This window comes from Caretta caretta, chromosome 3 (genome assembly GCF_965140235.1).
Source record: "Caretta caretta isolate rCarCar2 chromosome 3, rCarCar1.hap1, whole genome shotgun sequence".
NCBI lineage: Eukaryota > Metazoa > Chordata > Testudines > Cheloniidae > Caretta > Caretta caretta.
Window position 1 is genome coordinate 175,118,081 of NC_134208.1, and position 22,659 is coordinate 175,140,739.

General features: G+C 37.8%; 1 protein-coding gene across 1 annotated transcript in view; it reads left to right on the forward strand.

Annotated features, from left to right (window-relative positions):
* The window catches only part of CAMKMT (calmodulin-lysine N-methyltransferase), a 336,083-nt gene extending 316,849 nt beyond the window's left edge, over positions 1–19,234 (forward strand). Inside the window, exons 9-11 of the mRNA XM_075127144.1 lie at positions 2,913–2,976; positions 10,408–10,539; positions 16,733–19,234. Coding sequence (XP_074983245.1) covers positions 2,913–2,976; positions 10,408–10,539; positions 16,733–16,810 — 274 coding nt within the window. The 3' untranslated portion in view covers positions 16,811–19,234. The remainder of the gene's footprint in view (positions 1–2,912; positions 2,977–10,407; positions 10,540–16,732) is intronic.
* Positions 19,235–22,659: the final 3,425 nt, after the last annotated feature.

Here is a 22,659-nt window from a genome sequence, read left to right on the forward strand (position 1 = left end):
GCAACCAGACCCTTCCCACCCTCCTCTGCTGCTGGCTCACCACTCGCCTCCTTACTCCCTTGCCACTCACCCTGCCACTGGCCTCCTCCTTCCCCCGCCTCCTCACTCCACCCCTGCTTGCCTCCTGCCACCTCACTCCATCCCTGCTCGCCTCCTCACTCCCTTGCTCGCAACCAGACCCTTCCCACCCTCCTCTGCTGCTGGCTCACCGCTCGCCTCCTTACTCCCTCGCCACTCACCCTGCCGCTCACCTCCAGTCACTGGAAATGTACTAGTCCTAATGTACTAGTCCTAATGCCAGACAGAATGACCACAAACAGGATAGTGTGAGGGAGAGGGAATTGTCTCCCTCATTCCATCCCCAGCAGTTGCAATGTTCATAGGTGCAATTTTGGATTCACTCAGTGAAGAAAACTCACATGGCTACTTCTGAAGCTTTAAAAGCTTTGTTTCTCTTGGTGGTGCTTTTATGGCTTCAAAATAGTGTACAAGCTTTCATGCCTCTGACAAGCAATTCTAGAGGCATCCCACAAATTCTGTAAAATTCTGGAGCTTGCCATGCAGGCCCAACCCCAGTGTAGTCTGACTGAACCATACTTTACTCATTGAATCAGGAACACACTCTTCAGCCTCTCAGCCAAACAGTGAATTCTTAATTTACTGTATCTCCTCTACTGAATTCTAATAAAACCTTTAAGAGTGGGGCTAATGGCTGCGGGGATTGGTAACGGGAATTGATAGTTTTGTCACTTCTCAGATGCTCAGCCTCAGGCATTGTTCTGAATTTCACTACTGCCCGCAGCTCTATTTCTGCAGAATTTAAGCTTTCATTTTTTAAAAAGGACAATATTAGAAATTGAAGGCCTAAGGTATCTAAACTACTTATATGGTCCCCATTACAGTAGTATCTGGGCACCTCATAATCTTTAATGTATTTATCCTCACAACACCCCTGTAAAGTACGGAAGTTTTACAGATGTGGCACAGAGAGACAAAGGTTCAGGTTCTCAAAGGTATTTAACTCCCTAAGTTTTTGTCTACACAGTAATTAAATAGCTATGGCTAGCCTGGTTCAGCTTACGCCAGCTCATGGGACTGTAAAATTGCTGGGTAGACATTCTGGCTCGGGCTGGATTCTGTGTAGACATTCTGGCTCTGGATCCCATAAGCAGGGGGGGGAAGGTCCCAGAGCTTGGGCTCCAGCCCAAGCCCTAAAGTCTACACAGCAATTTTTAGCCCTGCAGTCCAAGCCTGTGAGCCTGAATCAGCTGACCCAGGCCAGCTACAGCTGTGCTGTGGGTCTTTTATTCCAGTGTAGATGTACACTTTGTAACTTTCCCAAGGTCACATAGAAAGACTGGGGCACAGCAGCGAATTGAACCCAGGTCTCATTCCCAGGTCCCTAATCACTGGATCATAATTCCGCTCTATCCTTCCTCTAAATAAGGCACCCAAATACTAATATAACCTGATTTTCAGAATGCTTGGCACTTCTAGAAATCAGTCCACTTTTATGTAGGTACATAACAGATGTGAAAGTTATGGCCAAAGTTCCTAGTGCTGAGAGTTTGAAGAAAACTCTTCATATGTGAACTGATTCAGGACTGTCTGCCTGTATCTCCAGACACAGAAGTAATGGCTCTGAAAGCTTTGTGAACTGCTCCCCTTCATCGCAATGGGGTGTTGACTCTGAAACCTAATAATGATTTAATGTCAACATTATTAACTATGTTATTATTGATAATTTTAGCAGAAATATCTAGCTATTCTGGGATTGTGGACAGAGTATGGGGTCAGAGATGGTGTCTGAGTACAGTGCCATCATCTTTTATTATCTTTCCTGCACCCGCTCTAATTTTTCAACTGTTGTAACCATTTCCTCCTGCAGGGAGTTGGATGGAACTTCAGTGAAGTTACTGAAATTAGTAGAAATTGTTGAAATTGTGAGGAAAAAAATAACATTTCTGTGACCTGCTTGACACAGTTCTTTAGATAGGAGCCTTTCATATCTAGGTCACTGATATGAATGCAGGCCAGGGTAGTAATTACTGAAAAGCATTACCATCTGATGGCCATTCATGGGCCATGGGAATTGCACTTGCAGTCTCAGTTCATCTCTAATACACAGCTATCTACAGATATCCAATATGAGTGATTGGCACCCTTTTTGGCTGTCTCAACACATATGCTAATGAATTAACGGGCATGCAGAATGAAGTACCTCTCAGCTTTAGGGGTAGTCCCTCCAGAACAGTGCTGAAGCACATTGGTAGCACCTTTTGGGGAAGCTGTCTTTGCTGTACCCATTCTGTGGGTAAATAGAAGACTCCAGTCTTGAGATATGACAATTCTGCACTGACTCTCTTTGCTCTATTTGAACAGTCCCTGTCACAATGGGGCCCTGGCCTCTAGAAGCTACTGTAGCATAAATAAATAAATTAAATAAACTGACTATAAATATTTTAAAAGAAAAGGGGGAAAACCCATGAGTAGGACACTAAATGCAATGTAAAGTAAACTTAAAAAACAAACCAACCCTCTACTTGGTAGTCAGACCTTTCTATACAAAAGAGCATGTGAAATGCTAACCTTGCATTACAGTATATTGATCCTGATTTCTGATATCCTAGCTATTAAAAGACAAGCGTATATGATCAGTGAATTCCTGTCACATAAAGAACTCTTTCATGCCAATATTTTGGCTTTAGCTTTAGATAACATTTATTGCAAGCTTCAGTTTTGTTTGTTTGTTTTCTATTAAAAAGTACATGAATTGGAAGGCAATTTAGATCTCAGTTCCTCCTTTTCAGTATTGTGTAAACATACGTAATTAGCCTTGTATTTATCTGCATTAGTATCATTAAAATTGAAAACCCATTTTAATCTGGATTCTGTTCTCTTCTCAATGTCAGCCTGTTTCTGGACCAGTACAGAGCTAGCCTTGTTGATGCAATAAAGAGATTACTCCAACCCAGTGTAAGTATGTTTCTATTTTCTCCTGAACACTGGCTTCAGAATAATTAGTCTGTGCACAATGATTGAGGGAGTAATGAAATGGCAGGATTAATGTCATGTAATACTTTAATACTTATTATGTCCAACTTCAATTGAGTCTTCTAATCTATCAGATTCTTTCCTAATCATAAACTAGGAAACTTCTTATACTTGGCCTTCTGATAAGGAACACAGTGGGTAGTAAAATAAATGAAACCGCTTCAAAGATAGCATGAGATTATTTTTATCAAAGCGTTTCTTGAGTATTTTCCTTTGATAACAATGTCTTCATATTAAAGTAAAAGTATAATATTGAAAGTTTTTATGTTAGCTTCTGTCATTTATAATCCCTTCAAGAGTAACCTTTGCCACTGTGTATATATTTATTGTGAAGGAACATTTTTCTTTTCATTTCTGTTTATATTAAATGAATAAAACCCTTAAATATATCTATAGCACACAACTTGTTTTCTTCATGAAATAAGCCATGTATTTACATATTATAAATGTTAGGGAAAATTAAAGCGAAGCACTGTATGAAATGCTACACACATTTCTACATTTATTTATGTGGGTGAGGAAATTGCTCTGTCTATATAAAAGCTTAGTCTACCAGACTGTTATACTAAACTATGAAGACGTAGAATCAAAAGGAGGAATTAATATGCATATACTTAAAATAAACTTTAATCTCAAGAATTAAAAGCCTCAATTCTACAATTTAAAATATATATGGTGAATGCTTTCCATAGGCATTCAAAACATGATCTAACTGCTTGCATTTAACGTGCTAATCTTCCATAAGAGAAACCTCCCATTTTAACATGAAAACCAATGCATGTGAACAAGGCTTTTTCTAAACTGTATTTTAAAAACTCTATTCTGCTTATTTTTTCATATTACAAACAATTTCTTCTATTAAAAAATAGACACATAGACAAAAACCTGATAAGACATAAGAAAGCGAATAATTTTAGTCGCATAAGTAATCCCATTCACGTCTAAGAGTGACTGGGGTCCTATTCTTGGCTTTGTCACAGACTTCCTCAGTGGCCTAGAGCAAGTCACTTAGGACTAAATCGTTGTACTGCATATAAACCAGTGGGGCTGTGTGTCCAGGAGCAAAGGAGGAATGTGATCACAGTGAAACCATTGGACTGGCTGTAATATGAGCACTCCCTACCTAGTGAGGCCAGATCTGTTGGTGGCATGGAAGGACCATTGCTTTGTCCTCTCCCTTCCCCTTCCGGGGAAGCTAGCATTGCTAGCCTTAGTGTCTGGTCCCTGCATGGGTGTACAAAGTAAGGGGCAGGAGCTCTTTTTCCCCTGCTTCCCTAGGTTCTGGTCACAGTGTATCCCTTAACCTCTCTCTTTGTGTCTCAGTTTCCTATGTATAACATGGGGATAACACTACTTACCTCAAAGGGATGTTGTGAGGTTTAACTCATGATGGGTCCAGTTCAGCAAAGCATTTAAGCATGTACTTAACCCCATTCCTGTTCAGCAAAGCACTTAAACGTGAAATCTCAAATTCCTTTGAGCCAATGGGACTTTTACACATGCTGCATAGGGAAGAACAGAAGCATGTGCTTACATGCTTGACTTAGTCATCATTCTAAACAATGTTATTTACATGAAAAGAAAAACAAAATGAACAATTAATTCTTTCATCAGTTATAATAGCCCTAAAATATGTAGTTTCATCAGTACTGTAGCCCTAAAATTCTTTCATCAGTATTGTAGCCCTAAAATATAAGTCTTATGCACTAGCTACCATGGAATTTCACAGATTTTCTTTAAGTTCAGTATTACCCTTTCTCTTAAGTCCCTTAAATTAATTAGTCTGTTTCAACCAAGAAAACCACCGTATACTTAAAAGTTTATGTGTGGCCAAGCTGATAAAGACTCAAGCCAGAATTACATCAACATGGAAAATAAGAACCATCTTTAATAGTGTCCAGGTGAACCAGCAGCACAAATCAGAGATGCAAGAGTTTCATGTTGTATGTTAAGCCATGTATCATCACATCATTCCTTCTATAACTTTTAATAAAGGACTTCAGGGAGAATAATGGACAATAAAGCTAAAATGAAAATTGAGGTAAGCACAAAATATGGGTATCCCTATTAAGCTGACTGGAGGGGGAATTCAGCATAAGCAATAAATCCTAATTTACCTTTTAGAAAAATTATTTTCCCTCCATTTATGAAATCCCCTGGCACTTCCTGGTTCATTAAACACATCCCAAGATCCCTCATTCTTTGATAATACTTATATTAGAAGATTCATGGTATCAATCATTCACAGAATGATGCATTCTGGGACAACTTTAATATTGTCAAGAAATACCAGCAGATTCCATGGGGTGGGAAGGAGAATGTTTAAAAAAAATCCATAGTTTTTGGATGATAAACCATATAGACTAACATAAACCATAAACTCTCACAAAAATCCTTTCCCATACTTGGATCCAGATGGTAGTCCCTTTTGTCTATTTGGAAATGAGAAACTACAATGAAGAGTCATAGATAAGGCACAAGGGCACATAATAATTATACAATAAATTATTTCCTTGCTGTTGGAATTCAGTTATAAGAAGGACATTCTGTACATTGTAGCAGAGGGAAAACCAGAAACAAATTTGAGAAGGAGTTTGATCAGCAAATTGCGTTCCATACAGCAATGCTACATATTTTATAAACAACTTCTCACTGATAATAGAATACTTCACAAGTGGCTGTGTGACACCAATTCCTTAGCAACACAGATGTCAGGCACTGGAAGCCAAGGATGTAATGTAAACTGGCATTATTCATACTTAAATACTATCTTTAAACTGCAACCAACAGGTTGTCTTTCAAAGTCTGATTTAGAGGGCTTGGGTATAAGTAGGGTACACCAAGAAAAGCTACAGATTTATGGGTGCTACAATATTGAAAAGCCAAAGAAACTGCATTGCTGCAGAATTGTTAAGAATTCAGGAATCTTGTAGAATTTATGATATTTTACTTCAGAAACTAACCACAACTTACTGCACAATTTCAAACCCCCTGGTTATATCTAAAAACACTGTGAATGTAAATGAATTAGCTCAGGGCATAATTCTTCTTTACACTAAGGTCACTTTGCACTACTCTGGCAGTGTAAAGTGGCCATAAATTACATTTACACTCACTTTAAAGCCCTTTAGCTGTGCCAGAGCAGTGTAAAGTGGTCACTGTGTGACTGAGAATTAGGATATGTCTATACTTAAAATGCTACAGTGGCTGTAGTCCACCTCCCCAGACAATGATAGCTAGCTCAAGGGAAGAATTCTTCCATTGACCTTGCACTGTCTACACCAGGGGTTAGGTCTGCATAGTTGCATCTCTCAGGGGTGTGGATTTTTCGCTCACAAGAGATATAGCTTTGCTGATGTTAGTTTGCAGTGTAGACTAGCCCGTAGGCTCTCAGTTTTTATGTTGGCAAATTTCTTTTGAATTGATAGGTTTAAATTTAATGCCAATAAATGGCTTTATTTTACCACTTTTTTTTTGCTTGCATTGAAATATGTTTTTAATTTTACTGTCAGAACATTTATTGACTTGTAAATGTCCTTTATAACATTGCAGTTATTTAGGCTCTGATCCAGCAATGGTCTGTTCCTGTGGAGTCCCAGTGAAGTCCATGGAACTCTATGTCAGTGTAAGGTTCTGCCTGAACAGAGCAGGCAGGCTTGGAACCTTAATAACTAGTGACAAATAAACCAGTAATTAGTTACAGGGACAGTCATCTTGAAAATCACACTTCTGTCTTGTTTTTATCTGCTTGCATTACAGTAACACCTAAAATCATTATAACTGAAAGAGATTAGAGAGGCGGAAGTATTTTTTCAATTTTTCACTTCTTGCATTTGCTAGCACTTTGATCCTAATTTAGGAAAACATGTAAGCAAGTGCTTCACTTTAAACTCACTTCTTGAATTGGGGTCTTTGCACCTAACCAATTTCCCTTTTTCCCCTATATGATCAGTGAATTCCCATTGTTGTTTTTGTTTAGGAACAGCAGAGAGAAAAACTTTTTTTTTTTTTTTTTAAATTAGCAGGACGGCTCAGGTCATTTCATCTGAAGCTACTTTTTAACCCATTTTTTTAAGTTGCCTAGATTTCAAGATTGTAGTGTCCTTTTAATAGACCAAAGAACAAAGTTGTTATTGGTCTAACAAAGCAATTAACCACAATACCTATTTGTTTTGAAGGGATTATTCTAGTTATAATCCTAATCAATGATTTGTTGTAGCATTTATCAGTTAAGGACCAGATGCTCAGCTAGAGTAAATTGGGATAGACGCATTGAAATCAATTGAGCTATCCTGATTTACACCAGGGGAAGCTTTGGCCTGAAAAGTCAAATGTACCATGATTTAGATAAAATGTCATTCACATTTTTGAAGTTTTAATGTATGGTACAACTTTTCAACCCAATTCAGATAGGTTTTTAATATGGTGTTTAGTTCTAGTATGTTCATTCTAATATGTTTTTTTTGGATTTAATTTGAAAGGGATTAGTCGACATAGAATGTGAAAGGAATGTCTTCATAGAATGCTGAGTCTAATTTTAAACTGTACTGATAACATTATTGTGTGAGTATTGCATTCTCATAAAAATTGCTGGAGTGTGGGCTGAGGGAAACAGTATGTTGGGGCCTGGCTCTGGCCAATCCTCCATACAAGAGGTTCCGCATTTCTTTCCATGTGCCAGCTAGCGTGTTCTGCGGTCAGCAGGCTCAGACCCTGAGTGGAGGAAGTGCTTTGCAAACAGTACCCCAATGGTGAAGGACCTCAAGAAGATAAGAAGTTCCAAAGGGTGTCCCTGTCTTCTGTAACATGGAGCATTATCAGGGTGGGAAGATCTTCAGTTGAAGACCCCCCTTAAGAGAAGGCTATTTAGATGTGTGACATTGAAGAGGGTCGTGTGATGCTAAAATGTTAGGAAGGTTTGGCACATTTCACTCTGATTGTGCATTTCCTTTTGTTTAATGTTTTACTTCACAATCTGGGCTCATATTCTGACCTAAACTTTGCCGGGGCAATTCCACTGACTTTCTCTGCACCCAGTTACACCTTATTATTAGTCATGGAATAATAGAAAAAGTGTCAAAAGACTTCTTAGGTCTACTTGCCCATCTGTTTGCTGATTGAGGATTATTCCTTACAGTACATTTTCTAGTGCACTGTCAGATCTAATATGAACTCTCTCTAGAGTTGGGGCAGTCACTCCTTAATTTAGGAGACTATTTACTGTTTTGTAGACCTCACTGTGAGGATGCTTCCTTGATATCTGACCTAAACATTCCTTTTCCTAATTTCATCCCCTTATTCTTACTTATGTCTTAACATACCATGCTAAATAATTCCCTCCTTAGTATTTACACCCTTTAAATATTTGTAGACCTCGTTCTTGTTCATCTTAGTTGTCACATAGCCTAGCTAACTATTTATCAGTCCCTCCAGCTGTTCCCCTCACCACCACTACACCCTCCTTCGAGTTTCTGATAATGTGGTTCCCAGAACAAAATCCAGTATCAGGGTTGCCTACAGTTGTAGAAAGAGAGGAAGAATAGTCCAGGGGCTAGGGCACTAGCCTAGTCCATAGGAGACCTGAAGTCAAGTCCCTGCTTTGCCACAGACTTCATGTGTGACTTTGGGCAGGTCACCTCGGCTCTCTGTGCTTCAGTTCCCCCCTCTGTAAAATGGGAATACCTTAGGGTGTTAGAGGATAAATACATTAGAGAATGTGAGGTGCCACATAGGTACTTTAGCTATCTAGATAGATAGAACCTTCATTTCCATGATGTGCTGTCTCTGAATATGTGTTTATACATCTCAAAGTTACATGAGCCACATTACACTGCAAGCACATATCTAATTTGATGTCCACTATCACCATTAAGTATCTTTCAGTGTTACAGCTTTCCAGGATCTTTCCATTCTCTTGAATTGTTCTGACCACTTTTTCCCCCAGACATAACTAGCATACATTTCTCAAGCTGACTATCAATTTGTTATGTCCTGTTCATTTTTCTGACTTATCTAGATCTCCATTTATTATTTCGTTGTCTCCTTGGTGATTACTGCACCCACCTCTCAATTTAGCATCAACTGTGAATTTCATTAACATGCTCTTTAACCTCCCATTAGTATCAATGTTAAATAAAACAGGACCTACCACTGAACCTTGTGGCACCCAACTAAATAGCTTCTTTCAATTCAATACATTGTTGTTTAATGTTAACATTTGTTTAGAGTGATTCAGCCAGTTTTCATTCCATGTGACAGAATTCATATTGAGCCAATCTGAATTAATTTTGCAAGCAAGATTTCAAGAGATGCTTTAGCAAGTGTCATAGCCTCTGGACTAAAATTTAGTGTTGCTGTGGGGGCGGAGGAAGAGTATCTAAAATCCATCACATCAGAGTAAAGTCTTGTGTGTTCTCTTCATACAAAAGGATGAACAAAAATTTAGTTAATGGACCTTCTCGTATTGCCCGGACATAAAAAATGGCCAGATCGTCTTGAATGATTCAACATTTCTGTGCATGAACATTTTTGTTGGCAGTTTTGTTGTAGCCTTGTTGGTCTACGATATTAAAGATAAAGTGAGTGAGGTAATATTTTTAATTGGATCAAGCTCTTGAGCTTACACAGAGCTCTTCTTCAGGTCTGGGAAAGGTCCTGGGGACTAGAGGTCCTTTCCAAGACCTGAAAAAGAGCTCTATATAAGCTTGAAAGTTTGCTGCTTTCACCCACAAAAGTTGGTCCAATTAAAGATATTACCTCACCGATCTTGTCTCTCTGTATGAACAGTAAGCTGTGTTTGAAATATGATTTGCAGATATTGGGCCAAATTGTTGAGGTGCACAGGTGATGTAAAGTACATATTTTTATACAAAGATTGAGTCTGATTCTCCTCTAACTTCTGCTGGTTTTACACTGTTGTAATTCCTAATTTAACCAGATATAAGAGAGAGGAAAATCAATCCCGGTGTTTGTATGATGCCTTGCAATCAAACAGATGGATTTTGCCAGTGCAATCAAACAGATGGATTTTGCAATGTATGTATGTGATAAATGATTTTTCTGTGTTTTATTTAAATAACATAGAGTAACAGGTATTGTGTGAAAAGGATCAAACTTATTGCAATTGGCCATTTTCAGATTAAAATGTTTATTTGCGGCCTTCTATTTTGCAGTCCTTTAATCAGAGAAATCATGCACATTCTGAACAGTTAGATTTATGAATAGTATATAAATGCTTTTCCCAGGGAAAAATTACTTTTTCAGCAGGAATATATTAAAAGATTACTCAGGGTATGTTATATCTGGTTCCCTTCCAATTTTAAAAATGTGTAAATTCTCTTTTTAATGTTCTAGGGGAAAGCAATGGTATTTGCTCCACTCAGAGGGAATACTTTAAACCAGTTTTGCAATCTAGCTGAAAAAGCTGGTTTCTCTGTCCAAAGACATGAAAATTATGATGAACATATTTCGAACTTCCACTCCAAGGTTAGTTTTCTGCTTGTGTTAGATAACACTTTAATCCGCATTGCATTTTGAAGAGATCATGGTCCTTTTGGCAGGTAACCTAAATGTTTGATTAAAGTACTCCTTAGGTGTGCTGTTTCTGAACAGCTATTTGGTATCTGATTATTTTGTGTGGTAGAACCATCCTTTATCTTTGCCTCTCTAGAAGAGTTTTACAGAAGCATCTCCTGTTTACCGTTTTTATATAACCAGTCTTTTTATTCAGTAGAGTCTAATTTATGGGATCCATTTCTTATTTTTATTTGTTGGTTAGTCACCTATATATATCTGGCAAACTAACATTTACATTTTAATAAAAAGCTTGCAACTTTTAACTAGGTTAAATACTGAAATAAATAGAAGGTGAATGTCTAATTGTATCATATCATAACTTAAATCCTTATCTCTGGTTGCTTTATGGCTGGGTCAGTTGGCAGCTTCAAACTGCTAAATCTCATACAGAATTTCACAGTTGTGGGGTTATATGTCAGATTGAGGCACTACAAGATTTAGGTCAAAAGCACTTATCTGAGCGTGGTTTCTAAGCTTACTTACATAAAGCTACTGTTATCAGTCTCTTTTTTTATTATTTATAGGTGTAGGGTAATACAGGACACAGAAACGAAGGTATTTCATAAAAAAACTTTTTAGGAATCTTATTTTCCAGTATACATGCAGCAGTGCTTATCAAAATCATATTATTACTTGCATTTTTTAGATCACTATTTCATACCTTAAAGAAATCCACTGTGGTGGGCCCATTTGACCTCAGATATTACTTTTAACCCCTCACAGTTTTGCAAGTATTTCCCGTGCAAAATACAGGCCTTCTCAGAATTTAATCTTGATTTCCTTGTGGGAAAACAGCTAAATGTTTTAGATACGTACCCCTGCACCATAACATAGGAATTAGATTATATTAGAAATATATATGCACATGATATTCTAAAGGAAAAGGTCAAAGTATTTTCTTTGATTGTGTAATTTTCACATTAATAAACTTCTCCTGTCAAAACTGACTAGCTACATATACACAAAATCACATAATTTAACGAAATTGATGCAGTGGGCCTGATTATTGTCGCACTTACATCAGCCTGTTTTACATCAGGCTAACTTAACTGACTTCAGTGGAGTTACTCCTAATTTACATCAGCATCAATGAGATCAGAAAATCAGGCCCAGGGTCATCCTTCCCAGCCATCAACTAGCACTTTTTCTTCCGCCGTCCCCTGGAAAGGGATGCAGTTTTTCTCCCGTTGTTTCATGGTGGGCATAGTTTTTCTCCCTTTGCTCCCTGCACCCAGATCTCCAGCCAGGACATCTGGGAGAAAGAGCTGTTGGTATCTTCACCCAGCAATTGGCTCACAAATGAAGTGACTTTTTTATTCCGCCGTGAAATGCAAACATATTTTATCTCTCTTTCCTTTTCTTCTGGTGTGAGGAAAGAAAATCCTAGGGACATTTCACTGCATGGGTGCATTCTAATATGTGCTCTACCTCATGTGCCACAGGCTAGACACAAGAATAATATTTTGTTTATTATTATTTTTTAAATTATGGGTGTCTTAACCTCATTTGAAAACATAAGAAATATAAACTTCCAAACTGTTTTTTTTTTTAATGCACTTCTTGTGTTGCACATTTTTGTGCTATTTAAGAGAGGGCCTCTTCAGTATTTGCTGATGTCCAAATCCTGATCTCTCTTTCTGTCATCATGATATCTAAGTACAAAATGCCTCTCTGCCAAAGGGCTTTGTGTAGGGAATTACATAACGGTTCAGGGATGAAATTCATCCTCCTCTCCTCTCTCTCATCCCACCCCCATGTACTCGTGCTCAAAATTGGAGGCAAGGCTGGGAGTGCCTGTGCAACCTGGCCAGGGCCACTGGGTCAGCCTGTAGATGGAGGTCTGGTGGATCCATGTAGTTCACCTTGAGACAGGGTCCACACCTCCTGCATGCCCATGAGAGCTAGTATAGAGCTTGGCAATATGGTACAGAGAGAGCTGTGGGATCTTCCTTCAAGCCTCTTGGCTTTCCAAGTCTCCTAACTCAGTGGAAATGTGATGATACATCTGTTGTATTTCTGTCTTCCTTAAGCTCTGGGAGAGAGCGCCAAAGTTGGCCCTAAGACAGCATTGTTTATCTTTTACAGCGCAGTCGTTACAAATAGCAAACGGATTTTTGCTTCCTTTTCATTCAGAGGACAAGAATATCAACTGCTTCGGGTTTCACTGCTGCCTCTAGCAAGATGGTGCATTGTGTCACCTGAGCAAATGGGAACATAGTCTCCTTGCGTGCGATAAATGAAGGCAAACACAGTTACCTTTCACAGAATATATACTGAAATGGCAGTGTATAGTTATAAAATATTGTATACAGTGGGCCAGATTCCCAGATAGAGCTATGCTGATTTATATCAGCTGAGAGTAAGGCTTGGTTGTTTACTTTTCTAGTTTTTATAATCTAAGAAAACCTAAAATTCAGTGCTCATTTTCACACAAAATATGGGTAAATCTCTCCCATAATTTAGACAAGACCATTAAAAAAAAGGCCCTGGAGGGTGTGGTAGATTAATAAGCATCTTCCTGAAGACAGAGTATATTATAGAGAAATGACGAGCCAGAAAAAAACTGTTAATTATCTCCATGTAAATCAAAAACACTCTGTTTTAAAGAAGCAAACATTTTTGATTGATCCAATCATTGAACTGATGTTCTTTTTGTCACTTGAACCTTTGTTGTATTTTTACATTCATGCTTAAAAGTACAGTTTAAAAGTTTTGCATGTTTAGCAGGAATCAGTTTTCTTCACATGTGTCTCCTTCCAAACCTCATCTTTCCCAGGATGAGTTTGCTCCCAAATGAAGGATAGGCGTTTTCCTTCAGGCTTCATGTTATCCTCTTATCCCTACTGTTTTGGAATAGAGCGTAACCAGCTGGAGAACTGTAAGAAGCCTGATAATGCAGCTATTTTCTGCTGTCCCGTCTTAATCTTGTTACACAAATGGTCATGAAGAGATTCATGAATTTTAATTTTGCCCTCTGTATTAGTGCCTCATGTCACTCATACACAGCTGCCTTCTGTGGGGAGTTGTTCACCCCTCCTCCTACAACAGGGGGAAAAATTAGTTACAATCTTGGCAGTAGAGCAAGTAACAAAAAAAAAAAAAAAAAATCTCCACAGATTTAGGCAACCACCCATGAAGCTGATTAACAGTCAGTGATCAGGAGGAACAGCTTTGCCTCTTAAACTTTTCACCTCTCATTGTTAGCTGTGAAATTTTATTTCCGTTAAAAAGCAAGCCTGTAATCAAAACTGTGCCATTCTACACTTTATGCCAGTGCTTTAGTTAAATTGTACCCACATCACGGAATCAGCCTGTTCAGGAGGCAAACAGCATAAGGTAGGGGTATGTTTCTGAAACATTGTTTTTTTAATTTGTACTTGCAAAGAAAGACAAATACTTTTTACCTATATTCAGGCTAGTTGGTACATAACTATGTCACCTTGGGAATATTAAGTACATAATTTATGTTCTATAATGATATGCCTTAGGAAATATTAACTTTAAATGTGAATAAAAATATTCTCAGCCTTTTATACTATCTCATTTGCATGTATCTATATTTCAATCACTTTTCCCCCCAAAGTTTCAGGAGCTTTTCCTTCCTAGAAACTATGTTGTTGTGTATATAATGAAAACAGACTTGGAAAGGCTGTGACATGAGCTCAGGACATTATGTCAAAAGAATGGTCACATTGTACCTCTGCTTATCTATTCAAAATGCCACATTACAAGTGGCTGGCGCTTATAATCTGTACGGTGTGCTGTTGATAATTGTGGATACTGTAAAGGGTAAACAGTAAACAGTGGATACTGTAAAGGGTAAACTCCTGCTGCTGCTATTCACCCTGTAGGTCTGAGCGTGTTACATCCAATTATGAGGTAAAGCACAATGCTGCTAATAGCAGCTATGTAATTTATTTCAGTCCTAGTAGGCACTGTTTTTGCCTACAAAATTGAAAAATTGTTTTATTCACAATTTGCTTTTTGTTCATTTGTATAAAAAGGTGCTTTTTCATTTCACAAAATTATACTCATTAATTGGGCACAGATGTGCAACCTTGGTAAATGGAATTATTCTTACACTGCATAACATTTCATATTGAAACAGGTATTTTCAAACTGTTTTGTATGTGTTTTTAGTACTCTGACCTTACATTTCCACTTACACTGTGTGACAGGTTATAATATATTTCTGTGTGGCTTTTTATTTATTTATTTAGCATCCCTGTCTCTTCTGAGAGTTGAGGTGCATCTGGACTCTGATTAAATACTGTAACGGATCCTCTATGCTGGCCGCCAGAGGTCACTATAGAATCCAGGTTAAAAGTAGCATGGGGGCATATGGTTTCTGTCACATCCCCAAACAAGATTTATTTAGCCTATATATTACTCTGGGGGCTTTCCTGTATAGAGAATTCTTCATCCTATGTATTACTGTACTTGATGTAGTTAAGTGGATCAACTAACACAAAACTAGTCTAAAGGAAGTGCATAGAAATAGTAGTATTTACCTTTTCCTTCCTCCAGGAAATTATTCAGCTGTACTATCCTCCCCCAGTCCAAATATATATTTGGGTGCTCCTCTTCCATTCCAACAAGTAAAAGAGAAAGGTTCAAGAGAGAGAAATTAGCGGATGTATCCCATTCATTCTGCTTTTGTTAAAGAAAATCTGTTGACTAATTTTGCTGGATTTCTGTCTTAATCAAATAGTGGAGTTCATAAAACTCTATGCTCTGAATAAAATGTATAGTTTGCTGGTGTAAAAGCTGCCAGGATACTGTGAAATTGATGAGTAATCCTGTGCAAACAAAGTGAACCACCTGTGGTAAAGTTAAAGATCTTGGGAAGCAGATTGTCATTACTTTAGTAATTATACTCAAACACTTCTTAGTAAAGTGGATTAGAATTTAAAGAATAGATCAGTTTTATGTTCCACTATGAAAAAGGAAAAGTGTGTTAATTGCTCATGGACAGTAGCTTACACTGAGACATGTCAGAGTTGAAGAATATGCTATGTAAAGGACCTTTGGTGAAATAATTTTAGTAATTGTGTGACATAGACCAACTAAAATCCTTAATCCATTCCATGGAGAAAAAAGGCATAACAATTTTGATTAAGAACCGTATTGATCTTTAATCTGGTATTTCTTATGTTTTTCTAATTTGTGTCAGTATTAAATGCACATTTTTGCATTTCCCCCCTTTGACATTGTATTTAAACAAATGATAAAAATTTAACTTTTTTAAACTTTATAAAACCTTTATAAAAACTTATAAAAAGTAATATTTTGGGGAGAATCGTTTATGGGAGAATAGTTCATTTATCAGTATAATATGTATTTATATATTTTAAATGTATTTACAAGAATAACTTTAGCTGAATAAGCCATTCTAGTCAACTGCCTGAACACACATTTATAATTAAAAAAAATATTTTGAGTATGTATCAGAAACGCTCAGATAACCTAGTCCTAGCAGTGCAAATGGTTCTGCTCTAATTACTGGTGCCGCTATAATTCTGTATTAGTAAAAGAATTTTTGAATTGCACATCATTAATAAATAAAACCATCAGAAGCTGCAATATAGCCTTTGAAATGGCTTAGGCCAATATAAACCTTCCTGTTGTGTCAAGGTATTACAGGGGTCCCCAAACAGTTGGTGATCTTAAATACTAAATCTGCTGCAATACTGAGGCACTACGGGGTAGGTTAAGGATGAAGTTTCAGCCTTCATTCTGAATGTCCTTGCTTTGTGGATTTAAGTCAGACCCTAAATCTCATTTGAATCTGGTTTAATTAATTGAGTAATGCAGTAATTTGTGAATATATAACTCAGACATTTTTATAAGCAACATGCCACTTTTTCCTTCCTCAGTTGGGAAAAATGCCCTTACAAACCTGTGATAACTATTTTGATATACAATCCTGTAACTGTGATAGTATTTGACATTAAGCTTTTTGGAGGTTTTAAGCTGTTTAATCAGTTGTAATATTGTTCACACTAAGAAATATAGTTAGCTAAGAAGTAAACATCATTTTGTGTCAGTAGTTTAAAAATGTGTTAACACTGGTTTGCTTACTTGTTCCATTTTTTATTTGCAGTTGAAAAAAGAAGAAAAAGATACATATGAAGAAAACATCCATTACCCCTTTCTTCTTGTTTTAACCAAACATGAATAGAAGATGAAATCTTTTTTTTTTAAAAAGGACAAATGAAAACTAATTATGTGTGTGTGTGATTTATTTTTTCTGAGTGGCTATCATAAAATATGATAAGGAAAATTTGTTTCATTTATTGCAGTGAGGAAACCTTGTGAGACTTTCTGTATGTCATTTTAGGAACTTAGTTTTTCTCAATTATATTTCCACCTTAAAAAAACGACATGCATATATTTACAAAGCTCTACAGCTAGTTTTCCTTCTCTCTCATGCCTTTCAGCTTGCATGTTTGTTAATCTCTCTAAACATGATTTCTTTGTTTGTATTTGAAAACACATACATCATATGCTTTGTGGTTGCATTTGACCAGTTGAAAGTGCTAAAGCTTTCTCATTCAGTTAGGGAGCAAATAGTTTCCTCTTTAAAGTTTTCCTTTTAAAAGTGCACACTTCACCTCATAGATTTTTCTTTTGCCTTTCTTGAATTTTCCCTGTTGATTTTTCTATCCATGCAAAATTGAAATGTTCTAACTTGTTTTGGTGATTTCTTTTTTTTTTTTTTTCTTCTTCTTTTTTTTTTTTTTTTGCAGCAGAGTACTTTTTACCACTGTAGATATATAAGAAATTATGCATCGGACAAAAGCCTCATAAACTGACCATTTGTCCTTTGGACACAATAGCTTGCCCAGCCCTCTGCTCCTCCTCTCCAATTATGTGTGATTAGTCTCAGTGTGTTGTGTCAAGAAGGGGGAGTGTGCTGAGTGCTTATTATCTGGTTAGGTACAAGAAGAGCACATTTAGGCTCTGACTATGAATGAAAAGTGAGCCTTTATCAGGACTAAAATCTAACTGCTGCTGTTCTACAAACCTCTCTTTAAAAATAGATCTTGTCCTAAGACATTCTGAACGCTATGGCAACTAGGGAATTTTCTTTTAATGCAATCAAACAATCATCTTATTCAAATTGGGTGTGTATTGTGATATACTGTGATTCACAATACACAATGTTTTGTAAATGTTTAATATAGCACTGAGAGAGGACAGCTTTCCTACAAAGAAACATGATCATATTCTTCTTTTCTAATGGTTTAATAATATGTTCTAATGATTTCTTGAAATAGCAAGCTGGATCTTTAAGCACAATCTCTTTAACCAAAACACTTTTAGAATGGTAAAAAACCCCAATCAGATACTTAGTATTGTTAAATGTGCAGTTTCCTATTGAAATACATTAAAACAATTACATTTGGTCAATTCTCTTCCTCTCACATTTAACAAACTGAGCTATATGTAAACCACTAGCTTATACAAGTTCTTTTCTCTTCAGGACTATCCTCAAACAAATTTTTTCCCCACCAGTTTGCATGTCCTTGTAATCAACACTTTTTATGCTCCATTAGAGCACCTAGATGGATCTCAGAAGGCATAGGTCAAGTCGCAGTTAGATCATACATTTCTTTCTCACAAAAACTTGAATTGCAATGCCAAGTGATGGGCTAACATCACAATAACAGCAATTTATTCCTCTTTTGATAAAACAGCAGTCTATTCTCCGTATTAGATAAAGACCAGGGGCAATGCAAACCAGCCATTTATTCTAGTAGTTCAGCAGTAGATCTCCTTTATGGATGTTGTGGGTTTCATGTTCAAACTCTTGATAGAAGAATATTTTCTGATAAGAAATAAGGAGCATTTAGGAATATTTAAGGCTGTTGTAAAGATACTTTTCATCAGTTTTTGTTCTGTTTGGACATACAGCAAAGGACATGTTTTCCCTAAGGAATGGGTACAAGGAAATCTTTGTAACCAACAAAGAAAAGCCAAAGACCTAGTGAAATATGAAAATATGTAGATCCTCTCTGCCTTTGTAAGAAGGGCTTGAGAATATTCTCTACAATATAATCTAATAAAGACATATAGTTGCCAGAAATAAAACTATTGTCATTGGAAATGGCATTTTTGTTCTTTATTCCTCCAGGGAATAAGCAAGTTTACTAAAATGAACAGCTAGTTATTGCTTTTTTTAAAAAAAACTGTCTGTAGTGTTAGTATAAGCTGTTGCACTAGGTGCTGGCTATCTTCCTTTAAGAGTGTACTTGATGGAGTTTTACCAAAGAACACATCTGGGGTTTGATTCTGTGAACACTTACACCCGGTAGCTCAACAGTGAGTACAGCTACTCATGTGCCTAAAAGTTTATAGGATTGGGCCCCTAATTTGTAATTTTCCACTGATTGTCAGTATTAGGTTAAATATTTGTTAATTTCAAAATCTGTACTGTAAAGGTATACAATTGGAGGGGTTTCTTGTGTGTGTATTTTAAGCATTGTTTTGTAAAGGACATCTCTCAGATTTACTGTCTTTAGAAGGTACCGTTGACTGGAAACACTTTCTGATTTCTCAAATTTTAATAAAAAGGCAATGATTTTTTAATTAAGATGCTAAAGATCTCTGCTTAAAGAAAGTTATGTTCATAGGTCACCAAAAGAAGCTTATTAAAAATAAATGTGTCAAAGTCCTGTATGTGTCCTGCTTTAACTGTATTTTTAATGTGATACAGATTGCGTCATTCTTTAAAGGAATATTAGGATTGCGTAACTGATATTTGTAAGGCACTCTGAAGATGAAAAGCATGGTTTAAATACTAAGTATTATTATTCCTTTGTTATCTTTGGCAGCCAATGGGAATGTTTTCCGGCTATACTGAAAGAAGGACAGGAGACACTTGATATAGTCTGGGACTACCCAGCAGATAAAAGTGTACAGTGTAGTTAACTACATGATCATTTCAACATCTACCTGGGAGAGCTTCTGCCAGCTCCTCTCTTTTTCCATCCAGGTCCCCAGCCTGGGATCTTACCATCCCCCCGCCACCACTTGAACAAAAGTTAAGGTGGGCTATAAGAAAGGGGGTTGGCTCCCTGCCGTACCAGTCTAGGATCCCCAACCCTCGCCCCATTCCACTCTTTTAACCAGCATCTCCTTTAAGTCCTTTACCAGGACATTTATCTGGTCACTGTATTCCTTCTCTATGGAGTATCTGCACTGCACAGCCGCCCCACACTTACATAGTGAGTTGCAAAATCATAGCCTAACTCTCTTCCCTACTCACCATAACAAAGACCCTCCCGAACCCGCTGTGGGGAAGGTGAAAAAAGCCCCACTCCACCTTGGGCAATCTGGTGGTGAGGGAAAAATTCCTTCCTAGCCCACGGAGAAAGGAGCAGCTAGTGTGATGACCATAGCAGGTCCTGACCACCTCCAAGAGGATGGAGGGTGGGTGCTGCTCCGCCTGACCTGGGAAAAAGGGGCTTTTCTCACCAGGCTTGCCCCTTTTCAATCCAGTCCCTAGGGATGCGTCAGGGATGACCCATGCCCCCTTTTGCTGTAGCTTTTGAGCTTTGCTCCCCCTACCAGCCATAAAGCACTATTCCTTCTTCCCCAGCAAGCCAGAAAACTCCACCCTCACCCCCCACTTAAAGGTGCAGTGTGGTCATTAGACTGATGTAAGTTTTCCTTTACATATGTAATGAACTTCTGATGGAGATCGCTTCTTCCTCCATAATCAGATTAAAATGGCTACTTGTGATCCTCGTCATATCAGAATCTGTTGCAATGGGAATGTTTTTGTATTCCCTGGCAGTCAGCTATAATCTTTAGACTATGAAATGTGAAAAGAAATAGCTGCTTACATGAAAGAAAAGTCCACTTCATCCAAAGTATGTAATATATCTGTATTTGCATAGGAGATCTTGACCAGGGTACCTGAAAGAAGGGGTGCTGGAACAATTTGCATAGTGGGGGTGCTGAGAGCCATTGAACCAAACTGTAAACCTTGTATAGGATGGAAACCACTTCAAGCCAGGGGGTGAGGCAGCACCTCCAGCACTCCTAGTTCCAGCACCTATGCGTGAAAGGTTATGATGCCAATCTTTTCGTTAACATTTTGATAGAATGTAAAAATAAAGCTTTAAGGGAGGGGAGCAAATTTGTGAGGAAGGATGATCTTATGGATGAGGCACATGTCTCGGAGTCAAGAAACGTTATAACTGATACCAGCTTAGTTATAAAATTTCTGTGTGGCCTTGGGCGGGTCAAATAGGGTGGCCTGTCTGACATGCCTGTGTTGGGACGGAAGGGGGAGTAACATCCTGTGCAGCCTCTCTAGACCTTGAGCTTGGCAATTTATGGGTAAGCAAGTGCTTCATGCCGATTGCAGCTTCCCTTCACTGCTACATAGAGAAAAGCTTTCATTGTTCCTAAGGGCAGGGAGTAGGCAGAACCTTTACTCCACCTCCTCAGCATGCCAACCAGTACCACTAATTTAACATGAGGGGGAAGCGACCAGTAGTAATCTGCTACTGGCCAAGATCCTGAAGCAAGAGAGTAGCAGCCACATTCCTCCCCTTATACGGGGCAAATTGTAAATGCATGATTTAGCCTTCATCTTTTGGTGCCTCCCACTTCTCATCTTTAAGAATGGGGAGTGAGGGAGTGGCTAAGCTGAATCAATCATTGCTTCCAAAGTGCTTTAAGAACCTCAGTTGGAAGATGCTGTAGAAGTGATTTATGTGGAGAGTAGCCATATCTGGTAGGTTTTTTTCCCCTCAGAATTGGCAGGGGCAGAATTTGTCATTCTGAACTTGTTGATTCCGGTATTAGATTCAATGGTTGATTAAGATAGCGACAGCTCTTCACTGCCATATTTCAACAGCCTGAGGCCTGTCCTAAATTGACCAACTTATTTGAACGGATTGACACGGTTGGTTTCAAATGCTAGCTTTTGTTGTTATTATTTGTGTTACGATAGCACTTACAGATCCCAACCAAGAGTGGGGTCAATGCTAGGCACTGTTCAAACCTAAAGAGCCAATCTGTACACTGACAAGTGCACGACCTAAATAAATAAAGGGTGAGAGAAAGAAAATATCATTATTCCCCATTTTGCAGATGGGGGATTTGAGGTACATCGAGGTTAAGTGACTTGCCCAAAGCTACAGAGACCCAAGTGTGTGACACAGTCCAGAATTGAACCCAGATTTTCTGAGTCTCACGGCTGTGTCTTAACCAGAATATTCCTTTCCTCTCTGACCACTGTTTTTTTTCTTCAAATAGCTGAATGTAACAAACTTCCTAAAACACTTTTTTCATTTTAAAAACATTTAGCCTTTTCAAGCTTTTTGCTTAGTTAGCAGCTGGATTACTGCCAAAAAGCCTAACGCATTGTAAGGGCTGGATCAGCAGTGGACATTTTCCATCTATGTCGAACAGGGACGTTGGATCTTCATTATCCTTCGCGAGTGTAATCTGTGTGGAAGGTAGAGGGAAGATGCACAAACAGTAGTCCAGATGGCATTCCACAGCCTGAGAAGATACATTTTAACCCATGAATCTAGGTTAAACTCAACAGATGCAAAGGCCCCCAAACACAAAGAGCTGTTGTGGCCAACAACGGTGGAACAGCAACATTTGTTAGCATAGTACTTTAATAAATAACAAATATTTGAAAAAGAAATAAACTTACATTTGCTGAATTTTTTCTGCTGATACTGATATTAAATCAATGCAATAACAATTGTAAAAGATGGCTTATTAAAACAAAACAAAAAGGGTGCTCTGTGTTAGACATATGCCTCCTTTAGCTCTAAAATTTTGTTTCAGCATGCCAAGTTACTAGCAAAGAATAGATTTTAGCATTCTATTTGCTTTGTGCCCTGATAGCACATGAATTCTAAGAGGCTGTTATTTTTTTCTCTGACTTCAATTAATGTACTTTTAAAATGATTAAACATATCATGCTGTGACTTCTAAAATGTCAACAAGCCTGTAAACTTGGGAGACAGGAATGTAATAAAATAGGTAATAGGAGAT